This window comes from Papaver somniferum, unplaced genomic scaffold (assembly GCF_003573695.1).
Source record: "Papaver somniferum cultivar HN1 unplaced genomic scaffold, ASM357369v1 unplaced-scaffold_80, whole genome shotgun sequence".
Taxonomy (NCBI): domain Eukaryota; kingdom Viridiplantae; phylum Streptophyta; class Magnoliopsida; order Ranunculales; family Papaveraceae; genus Papaver; species Papaver somniferum.
This window is the reverse complement of record NW_020650971.1, coordinates 140,648-157,028: the sequence shown is the minus strand read 5'-3', so window position 1 is coordinate 157,028 and position 16,381 is coordinate 140,648. Positions and strand designations below refer to the sequence as shown.

The following is a 16,381-nucleotide window of genomic DNA, read 5'->3' as shown; positions in this document are numbered from 1 at the left end:
ACTGTTTTTTTCTTTATTACTCGGACTTCGTTTGGATGCAAGTAGATATGATTACTTTTCTACAAAGATACACAATAGGAAAGTAGTATAAACCATATGCATCGTATTGATGCATTATTTGTTCAAATCTGACTCCAAACGAAAATTTTACCACAAGTAAATATTTTTGGTAATTTCACTTTCTTTACCCGGGGTAAGTGAAGTGTGAGAAAAAATAAAGGTTGGGTGTAAACGTCCTATTGCTTTTTTGTTGGCAGTTTCACCCTTCTACCCGGTGTAAGGAAAAATGAAGTTCGGGTGTAAACATCTCACAGCTCATCCATCCATGGCTACAACTTGCTAGTCGTCTTCTTCTTTTTCTTCATTTTCTCACTTCTAAAAAAAAAATCCAGTGAAGCTTTAAACCCTTTGATGCCATTCAATGGCAACATCAACACTTTCACTAGCTTCCATTTCCTTCTCATCAGCCAAACTTCTATCTAGTATCTACTTCTTCTTCATCCCTCGTGTCATTCACTCCTTAAGTTTTCTTTCAAAACACATCTTGTAATTTAAACAGAGATGAGATTCTGAGAAGAACCCATGAGAATTTATCAGTTTAGGATTGAACTTCAGAATTTTCAAGTTCATTTTTTGAAGGAGGTGTTGGAGAAGATGATGAAACACCATCATCTGGTGGTATTTTAGGAGCTACTGAAGAGAAATAAGAACCTCAATGTCCACTTGGTTTGAGACAATATGATAAAACTATGGATGTTTTAAGACCTGATATGACTCAGAAGTATGAAGAGGTAAACCAAATGAAACCCTTAATTTTCTTTTAATTGCTCCTGAATTTGCTTATAAGATTCCACCATGAAAATGCAGTTCAGGTGTTTGTTGGAAGTTCTTATTGTAACTTGCACTGATAAGAACAAGTAGAATAGTTAGGTGGAGATGTGTGTTATCCTGCTAGTGGGAGCTCTCTATTTGCTTGCAATGGGGAAATAAGATTTAGGCTTTCACAATCAGGGTTCAAGAATGTTTCATGCTCTGAAGTAGCAATTGTCACTGAAAATTCGATGGATTGGTCTTTAAGATGAAAGGGTTGTTGAATCTTTGAATTCATTCCAAAACTTTCAAATAGTGGTTCTTGGTTGTAGGGTGGGAGTTTGTCTCTGAAAATGATAGAATTTGTGTTTGCAATTTTTCTGCGAATTAGTTTCTTGAGCCTGTTTTCTATTCAGATGCTACCATAATGATCTACCAATTCCCTAACTTTGGAAATAGTAAATGAGATTGATTTTCCTTAGCTTTGTGATTCCGTGAAGATGTTTTAATCTATAAGCTCAACGAGTCCTTAGCTTTGTGAAAGTATTTCATCTTTCAGCTTAACCAGTTATGTAATTTTCCTCTGGTAGAGCAAAAATAACGTTTTCGGTGTTGCATATTTTTGATTAGCACTTTTGGCATTTATTCTCCGAATCTTAAAGGAGAAGGACATATACTTTAGGAATGCTAATGCAGCTTCAACACCTATTTGCACATTAACAGGCTGTTTCAAAAGTAGCTAAACGCTGATATAAGCTCTAAAGCTATTGTAGGCAATTGTGCAATTTACTGTAGTAGATGTATTTCTCTTTAAGAGGATATGAACTTCAAACGAGTGTTGTGTTAATTTCTTAGCTCTGTGAAGGAATTTGATCCTTTGGCCATGAAAATATACCTTTAAATGTGGGGAAATCGACTTTAATTTTATCTTTCACTGCCACTGGATGTCAACCAGTATGATATGTACAACCAATTTGCTTGCTATGTTATGTTTAGGACTGTCTTTGGAGTGACTTGCACGTTATTTTATTGTACTAGGAGACTATTGAATGATTTGTTCTCAAATATAGGTCTTGCCATACCCTTGCGGATGTTTGATGGAATGGACCAGGATGCAGTTCCAAAGTAACAACCTGAGGGGCTTCAGGAAGGTCCTACCTTGACTGAACATGATGCGCCAAAGGTTCAAAGGAAAAAGAGTAAGGATGAGCGGCAAAGAGGAGGTAAGACGGAGGCATTTAGATCAAATACTGGTTAATTTAACAGTGTAGGAGTTAGTTATGATTTCCATTTTGTGTTTTCCTCTTTCACCGCACAGACACAATATCTGATACATTTGTCGGAAATGAAAGCAACTAAAGAAGGGATGCAGTTGTGTGTGTAAACCACGTTAACGACGTCAATGGTCTAGCTTTTGTGGAAGATATCCATATGGAGAGCTTTAGTGTTTCAATTAGAGGTCGTGAACTCATTCAGGATGGTCCAGTCACACTCTCTTTTGGGAGGCATTATGGTAATTTGAATTATCACTATCTTTGTCCCTCCGAGGCTTGTGTTTTTGCTTAGTTTATATTATTTATCAAATATGCGATTGTATCATGGAAAGGATTCACCTCTGGCTTGTGGTCTAGGTGTTTTTTGATCAGGTCTGTTTACTGATATGCTCTCACGCAGGTCGGCTCGGACGAAATGGTACAAGGAGCCACTTCCTCTTCAGCCTCAGGTATATGTCAATGCATGCCATAGATGGTATTCCTAAGAAAACGTGGAGCAAGAAGTTTTTCGTGATGATACATTAGTTATGCAATCTGTTCTTAATGCGTGTGCTGAGAGATTTCAACTCCGGATGTAAGAAGCTCGTCTAACAGCACTTCAGGTCCGCCAGTAACTTATATTTTGGCTTTCAAGTTTGAAGTAATGCGCTTGTTATTGTAGGATCATTTTCCCATCAAATGAGTAATACTCCTGATCTCGTTTTGGTTTTGAAGAGAGATTTTGAGTTCAAGACCGCAGCAGAAAAGAAAACCGCTGAGGAGATGAACAAAGTTGATGTTTCACAAAAGCTTGATCAAGTATATAAACGGAGTTCATTGATGCAGATTCAGCGGAATCACGGGCAGCTTCCATTCTTGCGGTCAGTTCTCTCAATCTTTCATGCTTTTTGGTAGCCTTTTAAAGATCCTCAATTACTTGAATGGTTTTATCTGAAGTCAAGTTTCGTTGTCTTTCTATGTAATTTCTTTAGCTTTAACTTTAGCATCAAGCAAGCTGTTTGGTCTCATCAAATCATGTATAGATTTTCACATTTTTCCATTAACATTTTAGCCTGCTTAACCCTTTTTATCTTAATTGGAGTAATAATTTTGCTTAAAAATAAAATAAAAAAATGTTAAGCAGTATAATACAAGCAAGGGTGTAAGATGGGAAGAAAGCGAATCAACCACCAGAAAATAAAAAGAAGCAGTGTCATTATCTTTCTTATTGGTAGAATTTTGTGTTTGCCTGTTTGGATCTAGGAAAGAAGAAGAAATTGGAGAGAAATAGGGAAATTAGTGAAGGAAATCAATCCACAGAAGATTGAAACAGTAATAATAAAGAAAATTAAGCTAGGAGGAAAATAAATGAACGCGGCTAATTTTACCAATATATCTTGAAGTTTGAGTTCCCAACACCAGATGATAGACAGGTGCTCCTATTGTCGCTCCATCTCATTATTAGAGAACCCTGAGGGAGTTAGGGGTAGTAGTTAGAAAATATAGTAATGTTTAATGATAACTTTTCCCTGGTTGGACTGTGTTGGATTTTTGAGAAGCTGGCCTTACAGACAAGTGTGTGAGTTATTAGCTTTAGGCTTTACGAAACCCTTTAGGCTTGGTCGAACTGTTTGAGTTTATTAGCTTAATTAGCTGTGTTTTCCTGTGCTTAAAAACAGTTGGCTCTTAGTTGATTATATGAGCTAGTAAATGATATTTTTTGCTATTCCTGTAGCCTTAACTTACCTGAATGCATAACTTCTGATCCATTCCATTTGAATGTTCCTTTAATAGTGATCTACATATACTCTGATCTAATGAGTAATTTGTATTCTTCAGGTTCGTATTGCTGTCTTTAGTCAGCACCAAGTTGATTGGCTCGATTTAACTTCAAATCCCCTTTTATACATGATGTACTGCAATCCTGTGAGTTCCTGATCTGCGCTTTTCTTGCTTAATTTATAATATTAAAACTGCACACACATGCACACCCATATCAAAGTCAATGAGTTTAATCTTTATTTTTCTTTTCCAAGGAGTCCTAACTGGGATCTGACTTGGGTTCTTTGGGTGTACGGGAATCTTACACTCCAACCTATGTATGTACACTTCGTCAGGGCCTATCTTTGGTTGACAAACTGTCCGAGTCATAATTGTTTTCTGTCAGATATTATCAGTGGAGACCGATTCACAAGTGGGGTTTTGCCCGTCTCATTGTTGCGTCTGGGCATGGATTTGGAATGCTGTGAAGGCGCTGATACATGTAAGTCATGACGAGCATTTGATATCCTCAAGTGTTGGAGACCTGTCCGTGGTATCTGATAGCAAGATTGCAGCATTCTCTGGAGGTTTTTTTTTCCTTCTCTCCGTGAGGAAGTACTGTATAATAGATTGATTTCGGAATCCTCTTCCTTATACAGATGTGATCTTTGGATGTATGAATTTGTAAAGTTCCTCCTTTTCATTCTTATGCTAAAACCAGTTAACAAAGCTTATAAATTTTTTTATTGAGACATTAGAAATTCAAAAAATGAATTGAGTTTTCTCTTGCCATCACACTAATTCTTCTATACTAATGAAATGAAAAAAAAATTGTTAAATGGGACAGAGAGAGGTAAATTAATTGACAGTAAAAGGATTAAAGCTCTTAATTAAAAATTTGTTAAATGGGAGAGAGAGAGGGGTAAATTAATCGAACCTCTTAATAGTTTTGACTAAAAAGAAGATAAAAGATGGTAAATACAAACAAGGCATAAGGGCATAAAAGGGAAACTAAAAAGATATCACCCACCAAAAAAGTGACGCGTGTATCTTATCTTCTTAGCGGGTGTTCATATCCCTATCTCTTGTTACTAGTCACAGAGAGAAGAAGAAGGAGAAGTGAAAATCCAAACACCGCCGCCTTAAAGAATGGGGGTAAATTGCTTTTCACTTTCTTCATTTATTATTTTTCTTCAATTGAATGCATTAACTTTTTGGGGTTTATGATCTTATGATGATGATTGATTTGACTCCTTGCTCATCAATTTTAGGGAGACGATACAACGCTTCTGAAAATATTTGAACAAACTAATGTTGTCCAAATCATTGCCAATAAACTACCAGTTAAATCTGTAACCAGTTATGGTGTTCATGCTGGAATTTCTACGATAATGATTATCTACGACTATATGTGCGCTACAAGTTACGAAACAAGGTAATTTATTTATATTTTCTACCATAATTTTTTTTTATTTCATTTTTGTTTTCCCACCCTTGAATGTTGTCCTTGTACGCAATTATTAATTCACTATATTTTACGGAGATTGGTAGATAACCACCAGAGTATACAAGATAAAGTAAGTGAATGTAAATTGGGCTTTTTTCTTTTTTGAACATTCAATTTGAAAATGCCACCCAGCAGAAGACTTTCTTTATTTCTGGATTCAAGCTGTTCATAATTGAATTCTCTTTTCAGAAAAGACAGGCACAACTTAAGGCGGAGAGATTGGCAACACAACAGCCTTTGGGTACTATTTTCAGCCTTTGGGTACTATTTTTTTTCTGGACTTTTTAATTGTTGTTAGTAATTAAGAGGTCTTTTTTTCTATATGAATTGAATATACTTGGTGTTTTTATCCCTTACTCTATGAATTGAAAGTAGATATATTTGTATTAGAATTTTATACAAAGAAAAAACGAATGTCAAGTCACATTACTTAGTCCGTCCCTAAAAACAAAATCTTTTACCTCATTGAAAGATTACAAGACCTTGCATGGATGAGCGTATACACAACATCCAAATCCAACCCAGGCACATACACAACAATGATATCGTCAAAACATCACTTGCTAACCAAATTCCACTGATAATTAACAAAAAGAAAAAATATCTCCACTTCACCTCTTCCTAAAAATACACTTTTTTTTGGTCATATTGTCGACCAAAAATTTAACTATGGTTGAGGATAATCTAAGTGATCATGTGTCAGCTTTTTTGCAATCCAAACAAAGACATACTTCCAAATCTTTTTTCTATAGATATCTTATCTTTAAACTCTTTTCTAAGTTTGGGTAAATATATTTTTCCTTATAATGAATATTTAGTAGCTACGTGTTTTTAATACATTTGTGTCAGAGTATATACATCCAATCATGAGAACAAGTTTTTATTTAAAAATGTTCAAAGTATGTTAGAAAATTCATTTCTGTCTGTATATGTATAAGAACTAGGTTTAGTTTGATATAATTCATATAATCATCAATATTGTTTCTTTATTATAATGTCAATTTATTATTTTATGTAGGTAGCTTCATTATAATGGACCGAAAATCATTATGTATTCCAATATAAAGTTTATTTGTTATGCTTTTGTCTATGTCAGGAATATTCAATACTTATGTTAATTCATCCATTTTCGAGATAAGTATGGTGTTTTTGGTAGCTCTTTTCTTCACGATTCATGAAATTGATTATGAGTGAGTCTTATGTTCTAGATGTATGATTTTTCCTTAAATTCAAGAAATAACATTTGGTGAAATTTGACTAAAGGTTTGATCATGAATGCTTCTTTTTTTATGCTTAGATTTCAAGTAGTCTGTTTGGAATTTTGGAAAGTTAGGAATGTAAAATTGTAGATTATTAGTTGTTATTAAAGAATATGTTTATACCGTTCTAGAATGAACATATCCGGTGGAGATTATGATTTTATTCTCTAAACCCTACACAGAAATTTGAGAAAATTATGGGTTGTTTAATATTACAGTATCACGAACATACGACAAGATGTTTGGCATTCACCATAACATATGGTGTGAAATGTCAGGAAACTTAGATTATGCAGAGTATTCGATGAATCTCGTACTAACTGAGGTAATCTTCTTTATCTACATCTTAAATCAAGTCTACTGTGTTTGATGTGTATTATAAAATGCCGGTTGTTTTCTAATTTAATTTTTGTGTTGAAATTTCAAAAGGAGACTAATGTAAACCAGCATAGGATTTCTATGCAACAAATTGCAAAGTTTTTACATAGATAAATAAGGGAGACTTAAGGTTTCGATGTAGATGAAAAATGTTTTCAACTTTCTATTTGCATGATACGATAATGAGAAGATTGTATCTTGTTCTCGTAATTCATTTTAATTGATAATATTATTTTATTATATATGTGCTAATATGATCTTTTTGGATTTGCGTATTAATTTGCTAGTTTGTGGGAGACAAATGGTTCATATTGCATTCCTCGTGATATTGTATGCACTGGTTTTGGTAAACCAAAATATCGAAACGATTATGCAATGAATATAATGATGATATCGTAGAAGTAGGCCACAAAACTATCAATTCACAGAAGAAAAGTTAATACAGTGTGTTTTGAATTAATCAACTTTGTATGAAATCAACAAATCAATACACATAATCTGTTACATAGTTTGTATCTATCAGACATACAATGAAGTTAAGATTTTCTTCAGAATTTTACAACCCAAGATCTTTATTTTGAATCGTGAACATCTACTTTCAAGATATATCTTGGTATAGAAAGCAAATCAATATGGGTTACCTATCGATTATAAACTTATAACACAATCAACAAGAAATTAACAGAAAGAGAAAAATAGTGGTAATTAACGTCAGAAAACAAGAGAAGAAGATGGGGATATAGTTAGTAAATAATGGAAATGTTATGTTACGGTTAGTAATTTCAGTTATTTAACCCTTTTTTGAATGCTCAAGACAGTCGACCTAAATCCTAGGATCCAAACTCTAATTTCAAACTTTCTAGGACCCAAATCAAAGTTGGGACCCAAAGTCTAAGTATCCCATTTTTTTTTTCATTTGTAGTTTCACTTTCTTTTTTCTATGTAATTTGAATCGACACTCAGCTGGACTTGCAGCGATTGGCCAAGGTTCGGCCGACCTGTTCAATCATCTTCGAAAAACTATTACCTATTATGAAAAATTGACTTTGTCTATTCACGAGAACTCAAATATGCACATGTAAGTCATGACGAGCATTTGATATCCGCAAGTGTTGGAGACCTGTCCGTGGTATCTGATGACAAGATTGCAGCATTCTCTGGAGGTTTTTTTTTTCCTTCTCTCTGTGAGGAAGTATTGTATAATAGATTGATTTCGGAATCCTCTTCCTTATACAGATGTGATCTTTGGATGTATGAATTTGTAAAGTTCCTCCTTTTCATTCTTATGCTAAAACCAGTTAATAAAGCTTATAAATTTTTTTATTGAGATAAAAATCTATGAGACATTAGAAATTCAAAAAATGAATTGAGTTTTCTCTTACCAACACACTAATTCTTCTATACTAATGAAATGAAAAAAAAATTGTTAAATGGGACGGAGAGAGGAAAATTAATTGACAGTAAAAGGATTAAAGCTCTTAATTAGAAATTTGTTAAATGGGACAGAGAGAGAGGTAAATTAATCGAAGCTCTTAATAGTTTTGACTAAAAAGAGATTAAATACAAACAAGGCATAAGGGTAGAAAAGGAAAACTAAAAAGATATCACCCACAAAAAAAGTGACGCGTGTATCTTATCTTCTTAGTGAGTGTTTATATCCCTATCTCTTGTTACCTGTCACAGAGAGAGAAGAAGAAGGAGAAGTGAAAATCCAAACACCGCCGCCTTAAAGAATGGGGGTAAATTGCTTTTCACTTTCTTCATTTATTATTTTTCTTCAATTGAATGCGTTAATTTTTTGGGTTTATGATCTTATGATGATGATTGATTTGACTCCTTGCTCATCAATTTTAGGGAGACGATACAACGCTTCTGAAAATATTTGAACAAACTAATGTTGTCCAAATCATTGCCAATAAACTACCAGTTAAATCTGTTAACCAGTTATGGTGTTCATGCTGGAATTTCTACGATAATGATTATCTACGACTATATATGCGCTACAAGTTACGACACAAGGTAATGTATTTATATTTTCTACCATAATTTTTTTTAATTTCATTTTTGTTTTCCCACCCTTGAATGTTGTCCTTGTACGCAATTGTTAATTCACTATATTTTACAGAGATTGGTAGATGACCACCAGAGTATACAAGATGAAGTAAGTGAACGTAAATTCAGCTTTTTTTTTTTTGGACATTCAATTTGAAAATGCCACCCAGCAGAAGACTTTCTTTATTTCTGAATTCAAGCTGTTTATAATTGAATTTTTTTTTCAGAAAAGACAGGCACAGCTTAAGGCGGAGAGATTGGCAACGCAACAGCCTTTGGGTACTATTTTCATCTATGCAGAGGTGGCTGAGACTATCATGAAAAATGTTCCAATTGAAACTGTTGCTAACCTACGACTTGTATGCAAAGACATGAAGAGAAAGCATACCATTCGATATTATCTACAGAAATACAAAGTACTAATTAATCTTCCTGTTCCATTTATAGCAATATATATTTTTGCATTTATTTTCTATATTTTGTGCCTTCATCTATTTAGTTATTCAACTTTCCTTGATATCAGGATTATTTTTTTACTTCAATACCATATTTAATGATTCTTGGTAATTAAGAGAATTTATTTATTTTTCCTTAAAATGTGTTTTCTTTGAAGTTGAAAATATTCCATCTATTTTGCAGGATCAGACAAGGAAAATTAAAATCCAGGAAATAATAAATCATATACTCAGCCATGTTCCTGCTAAAACTCTTCTCACATTCCAATCTGTTTGTAGAACTTGGAATTCTCTTATCTCTAACCCTTCATTCATAGATTTACATCTTTATCAAGTAAAAAGAAAACCTCAAATTCTCGTTGCTGTTGATGGTTATAGTTCAATCAACGTCTTCTCAACAAAATCTGGCTTTGAAAGTGGTGGTGAAGCTTTTCTAGTAGATTCAATTAAATGGGACGAAAGTGATATGCTAGAGCCCTTGAATGGCTTGTTCTGCTTGTTCGATCCAACGAATTATAACACCCGTATTTATAACTTGAGTACAAGACAAAAAACACCATCTATTTTCACCTCTCTTCCACTACAACCCAGTGATACTATCATGATTCCAAGTATTGGGTTTGGATTTGATCCCCTTACTCGTAAGCATAAAGTTCTTTGTGTGTGGGAGCTTTCAAAAGAAATTTTCTCTGATTATAGTCATGGGGATGTAAAATACTTTTCCGAGGTTTTCACAGTGGGTGAGAAACAATGGAGACGAATTGATGAAATACCACCAGTTTCAGTGTATAGAGAAGCTGTTTATGCAAATGGTTCAATCTACAGGCGGAACGGTAACAACTATATTGAGATACCTAGTTTTATCATGGAATCTTTTGGGGGACATACTTCAATTCTGACTGAAAATTTGGTACAAATTGATGGACATATCGCTTTAGCAAACAGAACAGTAGAAGGTAAATGTCTAAAACTGTGGATTTCAAATGATGATTGCACGAAGAGAGCAAACATGTCTACAGTCTGGAAGGAGGAAACAATATGTCTTCCTTTTACTTGGAGTGAAGGGCGTTGTCTCTCTGTTAATGAAATTGAAGAGACTAAGAAGTTGATAATACAAGACCCGGTTCCATTTGATGATAACTTGAGTTCAAGAGATTTCATAAAGTTGTGGCTTTATAATCGAACTGAAAAATCTTTTCAGAAGATTACCATCAGTGGTATATTTCCAAAACTGAGAAATCCGTTTAATTACGGATTGTTTGTGTTTCGTGATAGCCTTCTACCCTTAGAAGATGCACCAGAAGCTTAGAGATGGAAGAAGACCTTTTATTTTAGTTATGCATTTATTTTCATTATGTTTAATTAGCTACTGATGGGACGGTTTTTTTTTTTATTTGTTTGGTGGTGCAAAAAGCTTATCTTTTTTTGTAAAAGATTGATACTTGATAATCTTACTGGCTTTATAAATTTTCTATCTTTATCTATGGTTCGGTTCAATTATGTATTCTCCACATCTGACTTGGCTATAGACTGATTACATGCTTTGCTGCTGATGGTTTGTTGCTTTCTGAGCTTGCAATGTCGCTTGAGTTTATCCATGCAGATTCAGCGGGATCACGGGCTGTTTCCATTCTTGCGGTAAGTTGTTTCAAACTTTCATGCTGTTGGTGGCCTTATGTGTCTTCCATAATACTTCTGCGATTTTCTTTTTTTTTGTTTCTGTGGGTTTCTTTGTTCTGAATCTTGGATTTTCTGATTTCTCTATTATAGTTTCAGTTCAATTGCTTGCATTTAGTGATTATTGCAACAATAGTTGTAGGTAAAACTGGTTGAAGGGGAATAGAATCAATAGATGTTTCTCATATGAATTGGTGGAAGCGGTAATCTACAAAGTACAGTAATATTCTGGGCGTGTCGTTAGCTATGAGGAAATGGAAGTAAGAATGTTCAGTTGATTAGATCATTGTCAGCTCTATCATATTTTCATAGGATTCTGGGTGGCCATTGAAAAGATTGTGTTTCTCAGGAAAGTATGCAGTCTTTGTTGGACTTTGATCCAGAGGTCAAAGGATTTGAGTCCGTAAGGTTCAGTGGCCTTCCAAACAATTTCAATATGGTTCCTGTGCCCTGTACATCAGAGTCTGCTCCAGATGTACATATGAGAATTAGGTAAATGTCGTTTTTCATTTCCATTTATCGTTTCTCATTACCATTTTGTTTCAGACACTCCTCTAATGTTCTGTGAACTTATAGTTCTGCTCGAGATCTGAGTGCAATTACCTGCATGTTTTGGGTAGCTAGTCGGGGTTTCATATCTTCTGCGAAAATGGATTATTCAGTGACTGAAGAATTCCCAAATTCTTAGTGTTAAATGATAACGATTCAATGGTTTATATCCTTGTTTCGGGATGTGTTGATTCAGTCATGCATTCTCGCGTTTGTGATGCAAAATGGAGAACATTCTCTTAACTAATGCTTGATGCTCCGCGGCTGAGTTGAGTCTTAGCAAGGGTTATCTATCTATATTACACATTTCCCAAGTTGGGTCTTGCTTACATATGATTCCCAAGTCGGAATCATCTTAGTCCCAACTGAGTGAGGTCAACGAAAGAAAGAGATTTAACAGCCATCTTACCATGTAGATAGTCGTTCAAGGATACCATATGCAAATATGAAATTTTGAAAACGTAAATGCAGTAACAAGTCATATCGACTATGTTAGGACCGTGTAAGAGGCTACGCATATGAAATGTCAAAAACGTTCACCGGTAAACGCAAATTATCATTTCCTGTTAACTTGTTTAACTGTAAGAGTTATTTTAAGTCTGAGTCGTGGCTTAAGTTTATTCAATTTAGTGTTTGGATCGTTGACCCGTTAGTCGATCAAATTAACTAGCGATTTTGGTCAAACAATTAATTATATCTAACTTCCCGAACTGTTTGACTAAAATTTGAAGTTGATTAACAAGTCAACGGTCCAAAAACTAAATTAGATAAATTTAGGACTCAAACACTAAGACAAACCAAAATATATGACCCAAATTCAAAATAACTCTAATTATACTTACCTATGAAGATAAATAATCTTTGTACATAATTCGCCCGAAAGTGAATTAAGAGCAAATTATGAGTCAATGCAAAGACTATAAAAGCGAATGTGATGATAAATGAAATAGGTTTTCAAATTATCACAAAGTTCTTTACTGGCATACATGGATACTAGCTCACATGTTCACTGCTCTTTAAGCAACTTTTCTTTTTTTTACTTAAAAAAGGTTATTATAATTGATAAAGAAAAAAAAGAAACAAGAAAGAAGGCGTTTATGCCTATATAAATGGGTTAACACAAACCCAAAACAAGAGAGAACAACAAACGAAATTAAATTCACTTAGACTATATTTAAAACCTAGAAAAGCAAACAACAAGCTAAGTTACATTCACTCTATTTAGTTTTCTTAGCAGGGATTCTCTTCCCTTTTCCAAACTTATCATTGTCGGAAATCCCTGGAGAGAAAAATTTTCCTTTTTTTTTTCATCTCTCGAAATACTTGCACTGTTATAATAGTTAGCTATGCCCTTCAAAATGTGCTTGAACTTCGTTGGATTGGCTCCCATCACATGAGTTATCCTTACTCAAAGCGATCCTTAGTGGAATATCCTTTATGAGTTTCAATTTTCCATTGTTCAGATGCTTTTAGGGCTGCACATGGACTGTACGGGTTTTTTAGGAACTCGGTACCTGTACCTGGTAGTGGCCGGTTCCCATTCTTGACTACTTGTACCTGTACCTGTTCAAGATACCGGGTATTTTACCTGCAACCTAGCATTCATCTAATAATCTTTCAGCAACAACACTAATTCCATATCTTCACTGTAAACTCTCAGCCAACACAAACAACAACGTCAATTTTTCCATATGTTCTCGGCTGCAAACTAATTCCATCTCATAACTCGTCCATCTTCTTAACCAACACCAGCTCAATCTTCTCAGGCAACACATACCATCATCACCACCTGCACCTGTTTCAATTAACGTCAACATCAACAGATTTTTTTTTGAACCCCATCTTCTTGACAGCATCAGATTCAATTTCACAATACACCCATCTATAACAGAAACCCTAATTCCCAATTGAATTGCACACACAGGTACAAAATTTTGTACTATCTAGTTTTCCTTTGAATGTTGATAAAGGGTTAGAGTGATTTGATTGCATGAAACTTGATATTTTCATACCATTTGTAATAATGATACTATCGGGTACTGAATTGACTTTTAGTTACTAATCAGTGCACACAGGAACCAAAATTAGTGCTATTTAGGATTAGTGATTAAGGATTTGTTTGATTCATTTATATAAAATATTGTTGCTATGAAACTTTTTATATCAGTACCATTTGTAAAAGTCTACAAGAACGAAGATGTACTGAATTACTATTAGCACGGCAACAAAAAAGGACCCAAATATAGTTTTCCCATTTATTGATTATGGATTACTGATTAGTGATTATGGATTTATTTGATTGATTCATGTAAAATTTTGTTGCCATTTCACTTGTTATTGTCATACCATTCTTAACGACCCGATACTGCTGGCTTATATGGAACTGAACTGAATTGAGTTTTAGTTGGTTATTGATACCATAGAAGAACGAAGATGTACTGAATTTCAATTTTTACTATCTATTTTTCCCATTGAATGTTGAGAATAGGAATTTCAAATTTTGAGGTACTATAATTATTGCAAATGGGCAAGGTTAGTTAATGTTATCGTAAGACACGAGGGCTGCTCACTGTCGAAGCCAGGTAGCTAGTCCGCGAGTACACGAAGGATATAAAGAGAAGATGGCTTGCTAATTTATTGTTTAAATGCTTTTAAACTACATGGTGTTTTAAAAGAGGGACTAAGAAGGAATAGAATCCTTCCAGTGATTACAGCAACAAATCAGTATCAGGCTGCCATTGTGGTTAGGGAAATTGTGATTAAAGTTCAAAAAGTCTTTCATAGTTTGTCTAGAATGACATGAATAAGAATAAGTAAAATATGAAGTGTTCTGCGTTCTCCTTTTTAAGTTGTTCCAATTGTTTTTTGTTCTTACATTCCAAATCCTATTTATCTTTGTTAGTTTTTGTAACTCTTAGTCAGGAATCTGACTAATTAGATCCGCCTCAAAAGTTACGAAACAGTAAAAGCTTTTGAATCCAGACAGATGCCTGACCAGCCAGTCAGGCACAAAATTATACCCGACTCAAACACTTCCAAGTCAGATGTATGAGTCGAGTCAAGCCTCCACTCGGATCCCGGGTCAAACCCAATGACTGCTGGTTATGTACCAGTTCAGAGCAAACTAGGAAGGAAGAAATGGCACATCATGGAAGGGGGAGTATTTTGGTTCCTACTAAAACCAAACAAAAATGTGAAAATTTACATGAACTTCATCTCCAGAAGAGTATCATGCTTCAGTTATCACCATCATCCCTGTTCCTAATAATACTTGTCAGACAATTTAATGGTTCAGAAAGAGGAAGAAGAAGAACAACAACCCCATTCGAACGTTTCATAAGGGATTAATGCAAGTCTGGGGAGATGAAAAATCTTGATGTTGCAAGGTGTTATTTTGATCAAATGGTTTCAGTGAAGCCTTTGTCATCCATTTATACATCCAATCATCTATTAACTTCAGTTTCAAAGAACAAATGTCATTCAGCTGTGATTATGATGTGCAAAATGATGGACATGGTCGGTATTCAGCCGGATTGGAAAAATTAGAACTGCAGTAGAGTTTTCTAATGATGTCAAATCCTGTGGACGACCATTGAGCCTAAGCACGTGTAATGGATTGTTGGATGGGCTCTTCAAGAACCACGAATTTGACAAAGCAATCGAACTTTTGTATTTTGTGAAGGAGAATGGTTTGGAAGCTGAGCTGTATACGTACAATATAGCCACTGATGGTTTGTTCAAAGCTGGGGAACTCGTAGGCTCAAGGAAATTATTTTGTGAACTCCGTAATAAAAGCTTTATGCCGGATGTTAGAACATTTACCATAATGATCGATGGCCTATGCAAGAAAGGGATGCCATTTGAGGCTGAGAAAATTATCATTGAAATGGAAAAGAATGGTTGCTTGCCTGATGCTATCACATATTGCATCACCATTCAAGGTTTCATTAATGAAGAAGAGGTTCATAAGGCAAAGCAATTTTTTCACGAAATGCTTGAAAGAGGATTTGTTCCCAGCAATGATATAATTTCATTGTTAAAGAGCAAACTTTCGGTGGATCAACTAGAGAATTTCAGTTGTTTCGCAAACCAAATTCTTGCCTTGTCAGAAACTAGCAACAGTAGCGCAAGTAGTAATCTGGATGAAGAAAGGTTTCTAGATCAACAGGACATAAAGGCGTATGCCTAGAAGGTTTGTTCGGTATACCATGATAGAAGTTACCAACGACCCTGTTGGTTTCTCTGGAGATGAAGGTGTTATGGAGACATAATGCACTAAAGGGGGGATCGAGGGGACAACTTCCCACTCATCTATGGTAATTTTCATTTTGGTGTTATGGTTTTTTGTTTTGTTTTGTTTTGTTGAAGCTCATAATACTATGGATGACTACAAAAAAACATTACTTGATTTGTTCTCTTGCACAGTTTGTTTAAGGCACTCTTTCTGAAATGGGTGAAGTTTTCATCACTAGGAGCTGTGATGCAGGGCATACTACAATTCCAGAAGATTCCGCTTAGAGGTTTGGCTTCCATGGTTTTCTAGTTACAGTCTTTCTTATTTTTAGGATTCTTTTAGATTTCCTTTTAGTTTTCTGTTTACTAGTTTAGTTATTCTTCAAGCCTATATAAAGGCTAGATTAAGTCTTGTAAGATCTATCTATTACTCAATCAAATTATTAA

The 16,381-nt window shown here is 34.6% G+C and overlaps 1 protein-coding gene and 1 long non-coding RNA gene across 2 annotated transcripts; both read left to right on the top strand.

Annotated features, from left to right (window-relative positions):
- The first annotated feature begins 399 nt into the window (after window positions 1-399).
- On the top strand, window positions 400-4,422 carry LOC113344927. The gene is made up of 6 exons (XR_003357946.1): window positions 400-791; window positions 1,881-2,033; window positions 2,129-2,323; window positions 2,485-2,686; window positions 2,799-2,944; window positions 3,903-4,422. It is a non-coding gene; the product is annotated as an uncharacterized LOC113344927 (long non-coding RNA).
- A 6,631-nt stretch (window positions 4,423-11,053) lies between these two features.
- On the top strand, window positions 11,054-15,890 carry LOC113344872 (pentatricopeptide repeat-containing protein At3g22470, mitochondrial-like). The gene is made up of 3 exons (XM_026588767.1): window positions 11,054-11,113; window positions 11,502-11,644; window positions 15,230-15,890. Exons 1-3 carry the CDS (start codon window positions 11,054-11,056, stop codon window positions 15,888-15,890), a joined length of 864 nt encoding a protein of 287 aa, XP_026444552.1.
- Window positions 15,891-16,381: the final 491 nt, after the last annotated feature.

What these genes read in the sequence shown, in the direction of transcription:
- LOC113344872 (XM_026588767.1), top strand. Translation starts at nt 11,054, where the DNA reads ATGTCGCTTGAGTTTATCCATGCAGATTCAGCGGGATCACGGGCTGTT. An exon ending in GGGCTGTTTCCATTCTTGCG is followed by an intron (nt 11,114 to 11,501) that starts GTAAGTTGTTTC and finishes TGTGTTTCTCAG; the next exon opens with GAAAGTATGCAGTCTTTGTT. An exon ending in GATGTACATATGAGAATTAG is followed by an intron (nt 11,645 to 15,229) that starts GTAAATGTCGTT and finishes GTCGGTATTCAG; the next exon opens with CCGGATTGGAAAAATTAGAA.